Source organism: Lytechinus pictus, chromosome 12 (genome assembly GCF_037042905.1).
Source record: "Lytechinus pictus isolate F3 Inbred chromosome 12, Lp3.0, whole genome shotgun sequence".
In the NCBI taxonomy this organism is placed as follows: domain Eukaryota; kingdom Metazoa; phylum Echinodermata; class Echinoidea; order Temnopleuroida; family Toxopneustidae; genus Lytechinus; species Lytechinus pictus.
This window is the reverse complement of record NC_087256.1, coordinates 10,454,614-10,475,747: the sequence shown is the minus strand read 5'-3', so window position 1 is coordinate 10,475,747 and position 21,134 is coordinate 10,454,614. Positions and strand designations below refer to the sequence as shown.

Here is a 21,134-nt window from a genome sequence, read left to right as displayed (position 1 = left end):
GAATCATCACGTAACGTTAATGTCATTGAGAACAGAATAAAAACCCTATCACGCTATACGGCCGACCGCCGGGCACAGGTACTTCTGTGAATGTCTTAAAACGGTTCCATGCTGGACCGCCGGAATTTCTCTCGTTTTACGAAAGTGAAAAACATTACCGAAATACAATACGATCGGAGATTAAACTGCATGCTTCATAGGTTGCCACTTTGCAAAATTGAAATTAATACAGGAAAAAAAATATTTTAAGGCTGAGACTTTCTGACTTAAAGGTGTTGTTGCACACATATATTGCGATCTTTGTGCGGGTGCATGTTGGTGTGTGACGTCATGATTATTTTTTTACTAACAAGCGCCTGTAATTTTAAAAATCTTGAAAAACTGTTGGATAAAGTGCGTAATGTGCAAAAACTGACTTTTTGTGATTTGCTTGCGTGCAAAATAACAAAGTGTATATAGACCCTACACTTTGTAGATCAGAGGACGCGTTTCTAGTATACTCAAAACATTATAGCACGCCGTGACGTGATAACGTGAGTACACGTTACAAGCCATTTCCGCCAATCTGTATTGCCATGGGTATAATTATTTTTTCCTGAATTCTATACGTTGTAAACATCATGAGAACAAAAATGGTATAATAATGGGCGGCACTAAGGGGAAAAAATGCATGTCGGTTAACCTGACTTTTCTGTTAACTCACGACGGAGTCTGAGGGCGGGAATATTCTTAAAAAGAATAAAAGAAACATGATATATGATGGAAAATGCCTGTCACTCGAGTGGACCGAGGAGTCATGTTATTCATAAAAGTGAGACATTGATATATCTGTCCATCAAAGTGCGGATGTGTTTCCAAATTGAGTCAGAAGATGCCTAAATATCACAAAGAGAGAGCACACATTTATTATTCACGCGGAAGATTGTTTTACCTTCCCATAAGTTGTACCTGAAATATGATAAGACTTATTTTTTATATGGTACATATAAAGTCCATTATGTTGAAGGTTATTTTGACACAACACTATTTCATGATCACAGCAACAACATCTACAATTGCCATATACAATTGTGATAAAATGACGTAGACGTTGTTGTTGTTGTTGATGATGATGATGATGATGATGATAATAATGATAATAATAATAGTGATGATGATGAGGATATGATGATGTTTATGACAACAACAACTACTTCTCCTACTAAAACTATTACTACTACCCCTACTACTGCTACTTCTTCTTCTTCTACTACTACTACTACTACTACTACTACTACTACTACTACTACTACTACTACTACTACTACTACTACTACTACTACTACTACTACTACTACTACTACTACTACTACTATACTACTACTACTACTATACTACTATACTAACACTACTATTATTTACTTAAACTGATTTACAAGAGGGCACTGCATGGGAATGATAAAAGACTTTAAAAATATACATACATTAATCAATAAAAATAAATAGTCAAATACATCATACCGTTGAATTATTTAAGAGTACAATGTTCCAGTGTTTCAATAACAGATATACAAAATTTAATCAAATCAGTGATAAAATTAAACACAATAACAATTTAAAATCTACCGCATAATATAATTATAGTTGAATCAAAGAGACCCCCCACGACTGTCACTTATGACTTATCTGCTTATACTGTTGAGGTTCTATAATTTTGTATTGACAACTACAATACTGTTTAAAATCGATTGAGAGAAAAAAAAAACATTAAACAAACCACAACCACGTCCACGAATAACATCATAACCGCCCCATCACCATCAACAATTAATACCACAAGCATTGTCAATATAGAATTATATTGAAGCCATGCACATTTATCCCTCTCTATGTTTCTCTGTCTCTCTGATGAGCATTGTACAAACAAAAATATTTGTAAAATAATAAAGAAAATATGTTTTTAAAAAACATTAAACAAACATCAAATGGGGCTTTCAGCTTGTATATAAGTGGTTCTCTGCAAGTTCAGGTTTTATTTCAGGAAACAATCAGTTAAAATGTATGTTAGCATTTTGACTTGAAAATTATGTAAAAGGGGTACCGAACTTAAAAAAGGGCTTTCTTTACTCTGTGGTGATTAAGTGGGAAAATATAAAGAAAGTTTATTTTTCATGCTTGACGTAGAAATAGAAAAAGATGGAAATTGACAATTAACAAAGCATTCCGAGAGAGAAAGAGAGAAAGAGAGAAAAGGTGTGTGTGTGTGTGTGTTTGTGTGAGTGAGAGAGAGATGAAGAAGGAACAAAATAAAGAGGTGGAGTTGATAGATTTTTTTTTTTAATATTCGAAGGAGGATGGGGAAAACTTGAAATATATAATTAGCCAGCGATGATGAAAAAAAAATTAACAAGAGACATTACAATGAAGGCTCAATTATGACCAGACGATGGAATTATTTTGGAGAAATGGCAAAAAAGGGAAGGATTCATATTAGCGTGCAAGAGAGGAATTCTGCTAGAAGAAAAAGGAATTTAGAATGAACGCAGAAAGTGAACGATGGAGAAAAAAAGGCGGGAAGAAGAAGAAAAAAATCACAAGAAGGAGATAGAGAATTTTTGAAAAGGGCAAAAAAGCTACAGGCTACCAAATTTTCTTCGTTGTAAAATGTCAATTTGCACGCTCAAATGCAATTTTCTTCTTCTGTCTTCTGATGGTGATTTAATCGCCTCCGGGCTTCTTGAGCAAGTGGCAACGAATGAAAAGTCAGAAAAAGGTATGCAGAATTCTGTTTTCAGACCCTTCACATTAGAATCATGCATCTTTCACTTTGTTCTAATGCCACAATCTCTAAATCTCTAAATATTCATCGATTCTTCCTTTTTCTTTCCTCGCTTTCGTATTTTCCCTTCTTCCCAAATGTTTGTTTGTTTCCTTCCTTCTTCTTCTTCTTCTTCTTGTTCTTCTTCTTCGTCATTTTGTTCTTGTTGTTCTTTTTCCATTTCCGTTATTTTCCTTCCGTCTTCTATTATATTGCTTGAGCTTTTCTCTTGGTTCCGTCTTTACGTCTCATCTTTCTTGATCTTTCTTTTGTTGTTAAAAATTCCCTCCACGAAATGGTATTGTTGCCAAAGAATGACAAGTTTATAGTCTATAAAAAGGTGACAAGCAAACAAACCAAAAACAAAGAAAAAAAAAACAAAAATAAGGCTATCAGTGATTACCTTCTGTTCTGATAATCGGGTAGTACGCTGTAAAATATATTGGGTAAAATTTTAACCAGCACGAGAGTAATTATGTGTCCAATCAATTTTGGGCAGTATTTTACCCAATGCGGGAAGCATATTGTCCAGTAAGGTTAAATAATAAGCACCAATTACTTTAGAATGGGCGAAATTTTCATCATACTGGATAAATAAAAATGGAAAATGTTGGTTGGACACATAATTACCCTCATGGAACAATTTTACCCAATATTTTTTTAGAGTGTACCTTCTTATTATACTTTTCAGACATTTATCCGACAGTTGCCATAGCAAAATTTCTTCTCAGCCAATCAAAATCAAGGAAATTCGTCACATCCAACAACTTGTCAGGACAAAATGTTGACGAAACGCTTTCAATATCATCCAGAGGGATTTGTATGGATGTGTGCCTGCCCCTGGGGCGCCATGCTAACTCTTGCATTAGTCGTTTAAGGTCGTGCAACGCTCGTACGGTGCGCCCACGACTGGTCTTATACCGGGTGCGATAAAATCGATGTTCGAAGGATCTATCATCATCATCGTCATCATCATCATCATCTGTGTTGAAGTGTGTATAGTCATTTGAATCTCCTGGTGGTGAGCACTATGTGCATTATTGAGAGTCTTTACATGTAAGTGTGGACGTGGTATCAGACGGTTTAAAAATGCTTTATTGATCAAAAGGAATCCATCCCCTGTTTAAATGAATTAATCATGAATTAATACTGTTTGACTTTACCAGTGCTGTAGACAAACTATTCCACGATTGGATCACTCTTTAGCTGAAAGAGTTAGGCGAATGTTCAACCGACAGTGAGTGGTGAAGAGTTTGAATCCCTGTCACTGGGGAATGACATAAAGAATGATTCCGGATCGACTATGTGATCGATTGGAAAATGGCCTTAGAAAACTGTTGCAGGTGGTCGCAACGGGTAGCATGATCACTTGTGAAAGCCACTTTAAAGGACAAAGGTTTTGTGCAATTGTAAATAATATTTCGTATTTAAACTGATACCTTTTCGCATTCAAAATGAAAGTTCCTGTGTATTTCAGAATTCAGATACTTGAGCATGATACTCTTCCAGTTAACTTTAGATAACATCTACTTCTTTCCTTCTGTTTTTTTTTTATTGAATATATATTTGCAAATTTTTTTTTCTAAGAAGGTGTTGTCTGTAAAATTCTTACAGATTTTCCTTTCCAATTCTTAGGCCTCAATAGATCTGATTGAAAGTTTGTCCACGAAATAGTGTAGAATATGTAAATGGATCACCATAATGAGGTGGTTCTATACTCAACGAAATTGTTTTTCGGCTGATATCGTTTAATTTACAGTGCAGTAAAGAGTGAATTCAGAAAGTCTTTATGTATATGTGTAAAGGATTTATCAGAATGTACATTTAGTATACATAAGTTGTTTTGCTTGTATTGAAGAATGCAATTTCAATGAAAAGAAAGAAAAAAAATATAGTCTCGCCAGTAGTGTACCACTCGTACTTTTCGGTAGAGTATAATGCCTATCATTTTCTATTTTGACATTGTAGCATTTTGATGTGTACATGACTGTGGTTGATTTGTAGATTGAGATGTTGGTTGAGTGGCTTTCTTTGATTTATCGTGTATTCTATTGACCTCATGGTTAATGGAGATAGCACGAAAATACATCACGCTTCGCCAAGCAATAATCTGTTTTTGCTCTCCCGAATCACGACTTTTTGCCGCTTCGAAGCACTTTGTTCTCCAAAAACAACCGTTTCTGAAAGATTGCGTGCGCCTCTATGGTACAGTGACGGAAGGAGTATGCATATCAGGAGAAAAAAAAGAAGAAAATGAATGAGTGAGAGAGAGATAGAAAGTGAGAGGTGGAGAGAAAGGAGAGGAAAGAGGGAGAGAGAGGGGAGAGAGGGAGATGGAGGAGAGGGGGGGGGGTGCAGACAGACGGAGACAAGATGGGGTATAGCGATGGGGACTGACAGAAGTCCAGAGAGAAAGTTAGGATGGATAATGGGAGCCTTTCGAAATGTCATGTTTATCTTCAATTCAAACGTCCACACAGTCAAGATATTCGATGTCTACAGTGATACCACACCCAGAAATGGTGGCCAATTCACACGATCGAAAAAAAAAATGTATCACTTCTGTATCATGTTTAAATGAATACATTTAATGATACAGATATATCATTAATATTGAGATTAATTTGCATTGCTTCAATGAAAGAATATATTATTCATTTGTTGTCATTATCATACATAAGGCTTAAACTTTTGGCTATAACTTTTGGATCAGCAAGAAACCATTTTACACTAGCGTTAAACAAGTAACATTAATGCAGAATTAATGTACTAGGGAAAATTAAAGTTTTCTTATCTATCAGACTAACCTATATATTTAGAAAAACGTTTTTTTTTATTCAAATAGAAATTAAGTAATACATTCAAATATAATGTATGCATATAAAGTAAAATTTGATTTTTTGTTCATGAATGCGCTTGTATTTCATGATAGGTGTAAAGTTCATTTAAAGATATGATCATGTCACAGATTATTGAAATCCCTACTTTATTTAAATTTTATTTTATGATTTATTACAAGGTCCACTGTTCAAACCACAACTGAAGCTAGTGACTATATTTTTTTGTCACTTTAAGTTGTCCTTTTGAGAAATTTAAGCATCTAAGTGACCAGCGGCATAATAATTCCAAAAAATATGACCGTGCAGAACATGACGTACGGGTGATAATTTCGAAATGGTCACTAGCGAGTAAAGCGGGCGAGCAAAAAAAAAGAAAATCAATTTTTGATAATATTTAAAGTGATATCCAAATATTATTTCATATCCTACACTTTTACCCCTTTTTTACCTCTTGTTCCATGGGTTGGGGGCAGGGGGGGGGGGGCTTATAGTTCTTGTGACTCTACTGTTAAGTTAAATTTTTGAGAGAAATGCATAGTCATATTATAGCCGTGTAGTTTTAACGATGAATTAAAATTTGGTCAAACTTCATTTAATTAAAGGAGAATGAAACTCTTGGAGCAAGTTAGCTTTTGTGAAAGCAGAAAAATCAAAGAATAAGATCAACAAAACTTTGAGTAAAATAGGACTAGCAATAGAAGAGTTATGAGCATTTGAATGTCGAGATCACTAATGCTATGGAGATCCTCCCATTGGCAACGCAACCAAGATCTATGATATCACGGATGAACAACTCTCCCCTTTTGGACACTGAAAATATACCCCAAAACATCTCTTTTTGCTCATTCTAATCATATGACAAACGATTCATCAATGATATAATGTTGTGAAACCTCTGTACTTGTCCTCTCATAAAGAGAACACCTCACCTTGTGATAGATTCTATAAAAGTGAGAATATAAGTGAAATAAGTACTAAAGCAATGGGGGAGTTGTACGTGTGTGACATCACATATCTTGGTCGCATTGCCAATGGGAGGATTTACATGGCATTAGTGATCTCAATATTCAAATGCTCATAACTTTCTCATTATTCATTCAATGTTCCTCGAACTTTCAACAATATGTTTCGTTGATTTTACTCTTTGATATGGATTCAGCTGGTTTCAAGGGTTTCATTCTCCTTTAAACTTTCTCCTATCTGAAAACATGGATACTTCTCATATCTGAATCAATAATCATTGACGAAAATAGCATAAAAATAAGAAAAATCATCCCAAATAAGGCATGCCATGTACTCGACAAATCAACAAATCTAATTGAGCTGAAGTCATGGCTGGTATTTGATATAATGTAGGTTGCTTATATTAATGGCATGTGACCCCAAGGATTTCATTGCAGAACGAATTTACCAAGGAAATTTGGTATTGCCGAAAGCTTCGTTCGAATTACGAGGAAATGAATATGATTAACTTTCATTTCTTTGATGAAAACCTCTCGAATTCTACGCTGATGGCTTTTATTTCATTATAACTGTTCAAGAAATTAAAAGGAAAAGAAATCAGAGAAAAAAATTATAGGTCCCAATGGAACAGTACATGGAGAGCAATCAAGGAAGTCTAGCCTTCAGCACATGAAAAAGTGAGAACGGAGAAGAAATTTCATCTTCAACCTTTGTGCGATACATACGGTTTAAAATGAATAAGTGAAGACCATGATCTACAAAATATTGTTCTAAAATTTCGTCAAACTGCAAAGAAAACATTTCTCGCATATATTGTAAGCGAGACAAATATTGTTTCATTGCAGAAATGGGTTGCACGCACAGTTTGCATTTCGGAGAGAAAAGTTGCACAGTATGGTTAATATGTTTTATTCATGCCAAATAATCTTAAACTTAATCATCTGAAATGTTTAAATCTCACCTACCTCGTCAAAGACTGGACCATTTGTATTGTTATACCTTTGTGTGTTTGATCTAATAATGAATAACGGGATAGGGTTTACGTTTTTTCTACTATCTCAAATCAAATCAGACTAATTCCAACTATGAAACCCCTGATAATACAAAAATTAACATGGAGGAAACATAAAATAAATATATAATGTTATTAATATGCAACATTTATATAACACGTGATACAATGTTTCAAACTTGCATTTTACCCCGGCTTTAGCCCACATATAGCATGTACTGTTTATCAGAATCATGAGATGGTTTGGCATCTGATCTTCAGGGCCCTGGGAACGATTTTTTTCACAGAGGGAGCTGGTTTTGATTTGACAAGCCCACCCCCCCCCCAAAAAAAAAAGAAGAAGATCATTTCGGTCACGAGAAATTCGACAAGCAAAAAAGAAAAAACAGGTCTTGCTATAAAATGAAGATAACATTTGACAAGCCCCCCCCCCCCAACAAAAAAATTCACTACAAAATACATTTTTGTCACTTAGCACACCTGCGATAATTAATTCCAGGGGTGCTGCCTATGGAGAACAACACATGCAGCACCCCTAGGCAAATCTTCCCAGGGCCATGCTGATCTTCGGCGACAATTGCTCCAATTGAAAATGTGCACGTTAAGCCAAACATAAAACCTAAACTCCCAACCTAAATAAACCCTAATCTTTACATTAGGACTTTTTTAGCCATCACTACGCAGACGCTTTCTTGAACGCAGAGAATCCTTTGTCAAAAGCCCTTCATAATAATGCAGTCTTTGTCGGAAATATGTGAATCAGTGTCGTCCTGGACTCGAGACGAACGACATATTTGCGATTTTTTGTCCGGTCCTAATGTCAAGGAGATGTGCTCTCCCGGTTCACCAACTTACGACAATGACCTCTAATCTATCCATTGTGATTTGACGGGCATTATAAATAGATTCTCAACGTTCGGAAAAGCATCTGTGAAGTAGGTGACAAAATACGCTATTTTTCTGAACCAAAAACATTTTTTTGGCAACACAGTCATTATAATGTTACAGGTGTAAATCAATAACATATACATGTACATTGTATTTCTTTTCAAGCACGGCTAATTTTCAAGATTCGGCGTGAGCATGGCGACAAGCTTGCTATAAATACGATACAATAAAAAACATCACGAAATCATTTCAACGTTGCAAAATAAATGATGTTGAAAGCATGGAACGCATGGAAGAAAGGAAGGTATGTGAATACATAATACATTACGAGTATGATTATGAATAAAAAGTAAGACAATATTATAATAGTTCACACAAGCCAGGACTTTACCTTGTGATAAAGAAACACAATGCTTAAGGCCTGACTCATTTGATTGATCAGTGAGACCAAACTCCGATCTCGATACTGTAATTTAAACTCTTGAGCATTCTCCCACAAAATCCCGCTTGAATAATTTTCTCTATATCCCATGGTTTTTTTGTAGGACAGAGATGATTTATTCAGCATTTAAGGGAGTTTTAACTCTTTATTTGAGTCTGCAATTCTAGGAAAAAACAGTGATTTTCACATCATGCAATACGTACTATTTTGTTTGTTTAAAGGCGACCGCACACCTTACGATTGGTCTGCGACCCGATTTCAGAATAAAATGTAGTAGAATTTGATGCTTATAATGAGACTTGGAATATCTTACTGTGTAATGTTTTAAATCATCGTGCGAATACCTATGTTCAAATCTGTGACTATGCTATCATCCTTAGAATAAAAGCGAAATTAATATCTAGTCGTAATGACGTCATAGCAGTCGTATGATTGGCTACGATTTGAAACTAATTTGGCCTTACTCCAAAATAAAGGCTTGCATTTTTTTAAATGGTTATATTAGAATTCTTTCAATTAATTTTAACCAAAAATAAAATTATATGTTCCATTCACATTTTCAGAAAATGAGCAAAATGCGATTTGTTCCAAAATCGGATCGCGAACAGTCGTAAGGTGTGCGGTGGCCTTAAGCCCCTTTCATAATTGACGTACGACCTGTTTACGACCGCCTGCAACAGTTTTTTCTTGTTGTTGCACGATCGATCTCTTGGTGTCTTGCGAGCACTCGCAGTCGTTGTAGACGATCGCACGAACTCGAGGTGGTCGTGACTGGTCGCATCTAAAATTTAAAGATGTTCAAAATCCAAACGCGATCAAATACGATCTATTCACTCGCATCAGATCGTACCATCGGTCTGGAGATCATCGTGAGAGTGTTGTTCAACGTTGTACGACTTGATGCGAGAGGTGGCACAACTAAGTAGTCGCATTTAGTCGACTGGAAGTGGTACACCACTTGCCCATGTGCTAGCGATCTATAGAGACCAGTCTTGCGACTGGGTGCGATAATATATAGGCCATAAGACTGTTGCAAAACCGATCGCAACACGGCTTACAACATTGCACTACCGTTGCATTCGCATGTATGCGACCTTTCCTCGGTGTTACAAAATAGGAGTTAAGAATAGATAAGCCCCTTTCACAATAGACGTACGACCAGATGACGACCAGATTACGACCGCCTGCAACAGTTTTTTCTTGTTGTTGCACGATTGATCTCTTGGTGTCTTGCGAGCACTCGCAGTCGTTGAAGACGATCGCACGAACTCGAGGTGGTCGTGACTGGTCGCATCTGAACATTGAACATGTTCAAAATCCAAACGCGATCAACATACGATCGATTCACTCGCATCAGGTCGTACCATCGGTCGGGCGATCATCGTGTGAGTGTTGTTCAACGTTGTATGACTTGGTGCGAGAGGTGTCAGAACTAAGTAGTCGCATTTAGTCGACTAGAGGTCGTACACCACTTGCACATGTGCTTGCGACCTACATGTACAGAGACCAGTCTTGCGACTGGGTGCGATAATAATATATAGGCCATAAGACTGTTGCAAAACCGATCGCAACACGGCTTACAACATTGCACTACCGTTGCATCCGCATGTATGCGACTGTTCCTCGGTGTTTTAAAATAGGAGTTAAGAATAAATAAAAGAGATGACAGAAAATATTAGAAAAAGGTGTAATATAGACTCCACGAAATTAAAGCTATGTCTGCTATTACATTGCTCTGAGTTCGAATTGGTCTATACCTCACATCAATCACACGAACACTCGCACTGGTTTAATTCAAACGTACGAGCAATCGCATTGTCTCACGTCGACTCTCACGACTATACAATCAGTCGTGCAACTATTGAGACTGATATGAAACCACTCGCAATCCCTCGTGCAACATTCGCATGTGATCGCACGAGCACAATACGAGCATAAGCGACTTACTCGTACAACGGGGTTTACTGGTTGTTTTTGTTGTACGACAGCTGTTGCATTTGTGAAAGCCCCTGTGCGATCTTATGAGATGACTAGCGATTGATGCCTGTTACAGCCTGTCGCACGACCAAAAGGTCGCAAATGGTCATACGTCAAATGTGAAAGGGGCTTTAAGAACTCTTTAGGGCATTTCCATGCGGTATAACATAATTATCATCATCATTATCATCATCGTCATGATCATCATCATCATGATCATGATCATCATCATCATCATCATCAATTATCATTATTTTTATTGTCGTTCAGATCTTCCAGACTATACTGACTTCTGTATTGAGGAAATTATGAAATATATGAAATTAAGAAAAATCATAGCTAAAGGGGGATTCTACTAGTAATGTACAGGGAAAAAATATAATCCAAGAAGATCAATTTCTTTCCTATGATTGTGTGTATGTTATGTTTTGTGTGGGTGTGTGAGGGAGAGTATTAAGGATGTGTAGGAGGGTGTGTGGGTGTGTGTGGGGGATGTTGCTGATTAATGTTTTAGGGGTATATAAAAAGCTTAACATGCCCTATACCTGAGTTACAGTGAGTGTAAAATTGGTGAATAATATGGGCGCATGTGTGGGGGTGTGTGACTTCGTGAGTGTGTGTTTGTGTATAATTGGTTGATTTGTGAGTATATACATAGCTATACAGGGATATGGTGAGTGTGAAATTAAATGAATGATGTGTATGTTGGTTCGTGTGTTCGTGAGGGTGTGAGAGAGGGTGTGTGAGTGTGTGTGTGGTGCCCTTAGAAGGGTGTGTGTGTGTGTGTGTGTGAGAGAGAGAGGGAGAGAGGAAGAGAGAGAGGGGGGCAGTGGGGAGCGAAGAAGGGGAGGGCGGAGAGACGTAGGGAGAATAAGCCTGAGAGAGGTATAAACAAGATAATGGCAAATAGAATGAAGCCGGCCAGAGTAAGGAACAAATAGACACAAATTCTCTCTAGGGACCTGTCATTTTCCTTTCTATCCCTATTTTTAAAGGCAGACTGATAATGGTTCTTGGATCATTATTTAGCTTATTGCCCCATCTTAGATGTAAACACATTTTTTAATATTCAGCGCTTAACTTTTCCCTTTGTATAACCTTTGTTATTTGGATCTTTCTTCAGTTCTGTTTTAAGCGTGACCTATTTCTACCTACTTGTGTGTGACTTACCATTTATCATCTCCTATCCTTATTCCTCCCACACAGTTTTCATCTCTATTTTGAGCGGGAAAACAAACTGTTGGGATGTTCAACGTTAAACCCAACGGTCCTATTTTAAGAAGAAATGTCGAATTAATTATCAGTCTCTTTTCTTTTTAAATATAGAGACTCTCTTTATCATTGATTAAATAACCGTAGACTTTACAAAACAAAATATCTTGTGAAAATAAACAAAATACTTTTTAAGCGCAAGAGACGAATCGTACAAATGTGTTCAGGGTGATTTTTTTTCTTTTTAGTTTGAGCCACAATGAAAACAGTATACTGTCTATAAACTTTTGTCTATTGATTACTGTTCTTATTTTCTCTTCATCATTTCATTTTTTCACCTTTTCCATGTCTATTCAGCATGATCTTAAGTAATGAAAACAAAAATCTTTCAAAATGCACAATCTAATTTTATTAAGATCTATTTTAATCTATTATCAAAATTCGCCAAAATTCGAATCGAATAACCCGATATCAATATATTTCATTATATGAATCTTCGACCTATGACATTGAAATTAGTTAATGAAACTAGAATCCAAATTCAAGGATTTACTTCTATTACACTTATACAAGCTCTGTTTCATTTCGACAACCCTATCCCTCCACACACTCTCTTTCATACCTAAAACATCCACACACAGAGACACACTATTTTATCGTTACATCAACTTAGCTTATATTGCATCTTGCTTTGTTAAATTCATGATCTTTCCTCAAAATCTTATCCTAAGGTATCCTGCATATTTTTTTTTTTACTTGCGATCATTGGCAGCGATCAGGGCCGGCGGGATTGGGACATGTCCTCCCTCTTTTTTATTTTCAAATTTTGTACACATTGCAAAAACTGCGGTGTTAATTTAACACCAGTCCGGAATTTATATATGACCACACCAGAAAAGTGTCGAAACAACACCGGTTTGAAGTTTAATCGATGCTGTTTTAACACTAATTGGTGTTGTATAAACGCCTATCTGGAATTATTCCAAAACCAAACCGGTGTCGTTTTAACACTTCTCTGGTGTGGTCATATGTAGATTCCGAACTGGTGTTAAATTAACACTACCGATTTTGCAGTGCAGCAGCCTATGAAGGAGGTCGTTTCGTTTTCCCTCTTAGATGGACCGAATATCTGTAACATTACCGCCTGAGCCAACCTTGGCCTGAGCACGAGATGTATTTGACTTTGTAATGTTTCATTTGTTTATTTTTGTTTCTATTTTATGAAACGAAAATAAATGAAATTTTAATCTCCTCTAATTCTAACCAAAAATCATCAGCTGATACAATTATGATAATACAGGCAACTGTTTACCATGTTCACATTTGTTTATGGACAGTGTGCGGTGTATATAGACAATACAGGTTTATGAGCCTACATGTCAAATATGATTACGTGCTTGTATCAATCTACTGATATGCTCCTCAATCGGATATTCTATAAATACTCCCAACTTGCAGACTTGGGTATCAGACGGAGACTCTCTTCTCCAAAACACATTCATCCCATCCTTACACCAATGTTATATTGGAACTCAAATTATCATCTATATACATTTTTACTCTCCGATTGGAGTAAGGTGATATTTCACAAGAATTATGACCCCAAGATAAAGGACTTAAATTTCTTTATTTGTACGTTTTCATATTAGATCGTATCTACATAGGGAAATTGCCTTTGGTCAAGTAGGGCAAGTGCTAAAATGTCCTTTTCCAACTTCTTCACACTGAGGGGGTGGCAAAACCTGAACAGTTCTATTTTTTCTGGCAATGGCCCTCGGGGCACCTGTCCCTCTCCATCAGATACGCCATGATCTCTCTTATATTTTATTTTTTGTATTATTTTCCGATTTAAAATAATGTCTTAAAATGTCTCTTGTGGAGCGTTGTGGCCCAGTGGATTAGTCTTCGGACTTTGAAACAGAGGGTCGTGGGTTCGAATCCCAGCCATGGCGTAATTTCCTTCGGCAAGAAATTTATCCACATTGTGCTGCACTCGACCCAGGTGAGGTGAATGGGTACCCGGTAGGATTTATTCCTTGAATGCTTTAGCGCCTATATGGCCGCTCAGCTACAGCCGGGGTAATAATATACCAAGTATATTTCAGCGCCTTGAGCACATAATCAATGTGGATTTGGCGCTTTATAAATACTCTATATTATTATTATTATTATTAAAAATTCCCAATTCTAAATGTTATTTGATTTGAGTAAGAAAATAACGAGCAACTAACTAGTACATAGGTCCCAGCAAGGTATAACATCTGCAAGCGAATGATAGGGCCTATCACTATTTCCACATAACATGAAAAACTGCCCATTTTAAAGATATTTTAATTAAAATGTTCGCTCTTTTGATATTGCACAAACAGGCATATCAATAGGTGGTGCAGAAATTGTATTGTTTTGATTGTGGGTAAAATTTAAATAAGAACGTATACGGTCACTGCTGTTTCATATTCCTTATGTTTTGGCATTCGTTTACTTCCCATTGAACGCTATACCTTCAAGGATCGAATTTGTTTAGGATCTAATTAAGAATAAGGTATAAATGGGGAGAGATTTCTAAAACAACGACACTTTAGGGAGTGCAAAGTTAAAAACAAAAAAGAACAGAAAACCCCACACAGACGTAAGGGAAAACACGCATCTAAAATTCTGTAAGGTCAATGAATTGAAGCAGATGTAATATGTGGTTATTCGCTCATCCATAAATGTCTAACATCGAAAACACTGCCCTTTGAATAAGAACTTTGGGTTAAGGGCATACCGGGAGGGCAAACTATTTCTGGGTGACTCCGCCTTGTATTTGAAGAAACCCTATCACTTTGCTTGTATTTTTATCTTTCCATATTATGTTTGTTGATTATGCAAAATAAAATTACTATAAAAACAAAGAAATTGAATGCCAACTGGTTGAAAACCGAGAAACACAACTGTCCGTGGTTGATCTCTTTTAAAAGTTACATACAATTTCATCTTATAGAAAAAAAAATGAATTGGATAAATTTCTTGTTATGGAAAAATCCAAAAGTCCCTTTGTGTTAATCATCTCTACTTTAAACAGGTTATTTTGATAAAAAATATTTCAGATAAAAAATGTGCCATATAAAGAACTTTCATAATGTCTTTAGAAAAATTTACCGATCTACAGCCTGCAAAACTGAAGTGTTTTATTCAGGTATTTGGGAGCTCGTATATAAATTTAACTCCCAGAGTATTATAAATTACCACCCCGAAGTGAAGTCCCTATACGAGCTTAAATAGTGCAAAATTTGGTACTTTTTAAGAGTGTAAATTCTCAATATAAATATGATAAATTAAATTAAACTTCATCTACACGTACATTGATTTGTAAATCTAGTTTTCTAATGGACAGAATACCTCTGTATACATTTTTGGGCCGAGGAATTCAGAGTGTTGAGACAAAAACAATGGATTTTCCATGTCTACATCATTCTGTACACAGGAGAAACGATAGAAAGGTTACCTTTCTGTGCCCACCTCATGGCGCCTACCCGGTGGCGCCATGAGGTCACGTGACTTGACAATGCTTTTGCCGCATTACCTTGTCTTGACATGGTAGCTGCTCATTGTGATGTTGTATGTTATGAAGGATTGAGCACAGTCAAATCTGTGTTAAGAAGATTCAAGTTACTGACAGATGCGGAAATTAAATATCATCTGACAGACATTGTAGTAGGTGAAATGATACGATGTATTCTAGAGTTGATTGCATCGCTACGACAGTAACATGAGGATTATCACATGTAACAGTAGGATGGAAATTCAAATGCAGCTCTACAAAGTAGTGGATGTCGTATACCTAAAAACAATGATAATAGGAATGAATTAATCGCATTGTTTGAATAGACATTTTAAAGTAAAGTAATAGACATGGAGATAGATATAATATTACAATAATATATTCTTATATTTTAAAGAGATACCAATTCAAGGGGAAGGGGCACATGTAAAGCATGCTCATGGATTATCTTGACATGAATTGTTTAAAAATTCTAAATACATTGTATATATGTACTCTACATTCTGATTGAGAAATTAGATTTTAGATGGTTGCCATAAAAAGAAAGAATCAACAATGGAGGAAATTTTAAAGAAGTGAGAGTGTAAAAGAGGAAGAAAGGCAGAAAGGTGGATTTTGAAGAGTAATGAAGAGATGATAGATAACATGGACTAAGGAACGGAGTTTTTGTGTTGTCCATTGTTCGACACATTCAATAAAAGACACCAATGCTGTAGGTTTACCTTCCAAACCATTACCCCCCCTCAAAAGAAAAATACAGCAAACGAACAAATTAGTAAAAAAAATGTTAAATTTTGGTTAGTAAACTAGCTTTTTCTGTAAAAGGTGCTCCATCTGTTAAACATCAAAGTTTAAATCAATGAATTATGCTTGGATATGATTTGAATGATATTAATATGATTAAAAGAACATTGGTTCATATTTCATCAGTTGTTTACATATGATTTTATTTATGGTAAATTGAATTAATGCAAGTCTTATACAGAAAACCTTCATATGAGAATATTTCCCAATCACAATCTGTGTATCATTTTGAAGATTTTACATGATGATTGAAATAGTATCCCGTCTCTCAAAGCCCTACTTTATATCAATTTTAACTGATGAGGAGAAAACTTAAACTTGGCTAACCTCCTTTCTCAATCTCGTTTTATTGTGTGCGCTGAATGTGTAAAGAATGTGAAGTTTCTCTTTTCTGAATTTTAAACCGAGTACATCTTGCTGTACTTTGTATTGTTTTTCCATTCGACTTGAGCATGTCTCGAATGGCGAAACCTAAGATGAAAGCTGGCTAGTTGTTGCGTTCAGCCAAGGCGCTTAAGGCATTTAATGCACGTCACTCAGTCACACACCCAGCAAGAAACACACACTCGCACAACTGAATACACACACACGCACACACGCTCTCAACGCACATGCCTGGCGTCGAATAATACGTGTCGAGCAAGCTATCTACTGCTGACGATCAAAGGAGAGTTTTGTGCAAAGCTGTATTGTCTGCGATTGGTTGGAAACTTAAACACACCGTGAGAACGCCGTCACCACCCTGCGTTCCATGTGGGCTACCACAGTGGATTAACCTCGCAGACTGGGCACCCGTACAACATTTATTTCTCTGTCTCTTTTGCTCTCTCCTTTCCCCGAAGTCTCTTTCTTCGATTGTTGACTTATCATCCACCGACGGTTAGTTCGTGACAAGAAAGCTTCGATTTTTCCCGCCGAGTGGCTTCGGGTCTCTCGCTGCTGTCTACCCGGGCGGGAGCAAGGTATCGCACATTCCGACGCGGCATGAGCGACGGGCCCCTTGCAAGTTTAGGTATGTAACTAAAACAAAAACCAATCTGTTTATTGAGAGTGGTACAGTCCAAGTTTCATTCTTTGTCGCATGTCATATTTAGGTGATATCATGACATTGATATGCAAGCCACAGTATGCACCTGTTTGAAAGTTTAAACGTTTGGAATGACAAGCATATCTCTCATGATCACTCTCAGATCCTGTCGTGGAATGAATGTCTGTGAAAATTGTAAACAATTCTTGTCTGGGTTCTAAATTGAATAACAGCTTGACGACTCCGAGTCTTTCGAATTTAATTACTTTATTTTATTTTATCTATGCATGTAATTAGCAAATACATCTCCAGAAATATCTATTATGAAAGTTTTTGTACAGTAGAATGAAAACGTGATCTATTACTGATAACATAATGGTAAAGAAAAATCGCAATGGTACCGGATTTTATTCTAATAGCTCTAATATCATCAGAAATTTTTGCTTGCCGAGATCTAGTAAGATGTAAGGGTATGGAAACAGTGCATATAACCATATCCACTTGATTTCTCCCGAGATAAGAATTCCGAAGCGTTGTCATGGTCACCCACTCCCTAAGCCTCTATCATGTCTATTGAGTATAATGATTAATAACGAAGGCTAGATTAATGTCCTTTATTTCTTTTTAAAATCATAATATAGCCTCCGCGGAGGACCCCTATTCCCTTGACATGCAAGGAAGTATGGAGGAGGAGGAGGAGGAAGATGACGAGGACGACGATGAACGAGGGCGACATCGAGCAGATGATCTAACGGTGTTATGTGATGACAGTGAGGATTACCCTGGGTCTCGAGTACCGACCCCTCCATCGTCTGCTGGTCTACACCCTACTAATACTAGTAACAGTCCAAGCAGCTGTGTACTGTCCCAGCTGGATACTAACACGGAATATGACTCGTTACCCCCTGCCACACCTCACACGGGTCACGATGAACCTGTCTACTATATTGGTAGCGGTGAAGCTCATGGTTTACCCACCGCCAAACACGGCGATGGACTTCTGCAACGTCTCGCCATCCGAGCTATTCATCTCTACGCGTCCGATACCGACGTCGAGACGAACCCGTCATCGAGTCTCGATGACAGTAGTAGCTTTGGACCAGAGCATACAGGGCGGGAGGTTCGACTTCTGATCAACGACAGCGAACCGTTGCTCCGAGTTGTCGATCACAACACCGGCGCCAAGATACTTGCCCTTAACTGGAACGGAGTTAATAAAGTATTTCTCACTCCAGCCTGTGGAGAGCAGATCATAGTGATTTCTGTAGGGTCGCCAGTCTCGGCCAGTGGGACTACACAACTCCAGCATGATGTCGACTTTGTTTTCTTCGCCTGCGCGTCTCGACGACAGGTAATTACTCTTATCATATTTTACTTATACCCCTGTCTGTTTATCTACTAAATGTTTTCTAAGACTTTTTCAGTGAACAGCGAATAGCTTGGATGTGAACCTCTCTTTTGTTTCAATCGTAATTTTCGAAGGCCACTTGGTTTTATTTGTTTGTCGTTACGAAACATAGAGAATGATAATTAAGATTAAACGAATGGACATTATATGATGTATGTGCATTACAATCGTCAATGGCCTATTATCAATAGCTTTAACAATCACAAATACCTTCATTGTCTTCAACATCGTGATACGAGAACAGTAGTACAGTGGTAGTAGTGGTATAGCAGTAATGGAACAACAACATCAGTAGTAGAAGTACTAGTAGTGGTAATAGTAGTGGTAGTAGTACTATAGTAGTAGTAGTAGTAGTAGTAGTAGTAGTAGTAGTAGTAGTATCGTAGTATCATAGTCATCGTCATCATGGTGGTAGCAGTAGTCGTAGTAAAATATAACAGCCCCAAAATTTTGATTTTCACTTTGATAATATCCTAACCCTATTATACCAGACATATATTTTTGAGCGAATGTTTTCGTTAATTCATAAATACTCGTTCACATTTTAGCAGTGCCACGCGTAATTAACAGTCATCTGGTCGATGATTTCAAGTTAGAAGATATCTCCATAACTCGCCAAACGCCGTCAGATCCCACACGAACTATCTGTGATGGCAATACTCGTGTATAAACATGCGGGGTCAAAACACGAAGAAAGAGTGAATTCATTTTGCCTCTGATCAAGACTCTGCATATTACTCAATCAGCATCTCTCATGGGTGATTTATTTGATCAATATTTTTCATGCCATTTTCAAATTCCCCGATGACACGTCAATGAGATATATATTTCCCCGAAGCGAAGATTTATGCCACTACACTGAATCCTGTCTGGATTCAATTCGCCCTTTCGATATGTTCAACATATTCCCACTTCTTATGAATGATACGTTTGCTATTTCGAAGTAGGAAAAAACGATGCAAGAATCTTTGGAGATAATTTATTTATTGAATTATGTATCCGCTAGTTTGTGAGCTAAAATGTATTACTGAATGTTGATAGATCATGAACCTACTGGTATGGCGGGTAGAGCAAGGGCGTAGGCTGGGGGGGGGGTGCACTGGGTTCACGTGCACCCTTCCGCTGAGGCAGAGAAGTTCGGACACTGGCAAGCAAAACGAAACTTGTACCCCTTCTACTTTCAACAGCTGATTTTCAAAACTTTAGTTCCACCTTCCCAAGATGTGCACCCCATACCACTTTAGTACCTCCCCATGCTCAAACCAGCATACGCCCTTGTAGAGGGGTAAGAGAGAGAGAGAGAGAGAGAGAAGACGAAGATAAAGGGGAGGGGGAAGTGAGAAGGCAGATAATGGACAAAACTTTCGGAATCCTGTTAGATTTGTTGCTTTCAAGATTATATTCAATCTTAAGTTCGCGTCCACTTCAGAATTTCTGTTTGTAGTGTGCCCTAATGAATGTACATGCATCAGGACGATCGGAACAAATTAAGAGATGGCAACCCGCTATTTCGTATTTCATAAGCCGATTTATAATGAACATTACACACTCCTTACTCTTATGCATCCCCAAATTTCTACATCGTTTACAATACTGCTTTAAATTGTTCAAATACTCTCAATTCACATGATTATCTTGTATTTTTTTCAGCAATAAAGTCAGTTTTTAAAGGTTTAAATATCGTAATATGTACTCCGAATAATATGGACCGAGCATAATGTATGCTATGTGAGGCAAACAAACCGTGAAAAGGCAACACTTCTATAAACCTACACTGACACCTGATTTTTGTTCAGCATCCTTTTTCTTTCCATTGATGAAGTGTCTCTATGCATCTACTGAGTCCATAATCTTTTTTGGGAAATGATTTCTGGGAATCATATATAGGATATCATTGTTTGTGCGTGACTGTGTAAATTAGGTTATCATTTCCAGCAGTGAAAGCAGCGAGCGTCCCGCGCTTTCGGCAGATTCCAGGGGTCTATCCACATCATGTCTATCTTCTCTCCCTGTCTGTAAACATTCGAAATTCGATTTGTTTTTTTAGGTTGGCGTCCATTCTTAAAAATATAAATCTGATTTTTAAAACACATCCACCTTCTAAACTTCATTACAATTGTTTCGAATTTTAGTCCCAACATAGCAATTGTAAAGATAAAAAATGTCATAAAAAGTCTGGTTTTCATAAATGGTGAAAATAAGCGTAATGGGATGCCGAAA

General features: G+C 37.1%; 1 protein-coding gene across 1 annotated transcript; it reads left to right on the top strand.

Moving 5' to 3' along the window:
* The first annotated feature begins 17,142 nt into the window (after positions 1–17,142).
* On the top strand, positions 17,143–21,134 carry LOC129273290 (uncharacterized). Its single transcript, XM_054910308.2, has 2 exons — positions 17,143–17,491; positions 18,148–21,134. Exons 1-2 carry the CDS (start codon positions 17,464–17,466, stop codon positions 18,906–18,908), a joined length of 789 nt encoding a protein of 262 aa, XP_054766283.2. The 5' UTR covers positions 17,143–17,463; the 3' UTR covers positions 18,909–21,134.

Excerpts from the sequence above, each read along its gene's own strand:
- LOC129273290 (XM_054910308.2), top strand. The coding sequence starts at position 17,464 with ATGAGCGACGGGCCCCTTGCAAGTTTAG. Across the intron at positions 17,492-18,147 it reads CGGGCCCCTTGCAAGTTTAG|CCTCCGCGGAGGACCCCTAT; the intron begins GTATGTAACTAA and ends ATCATAATATAG.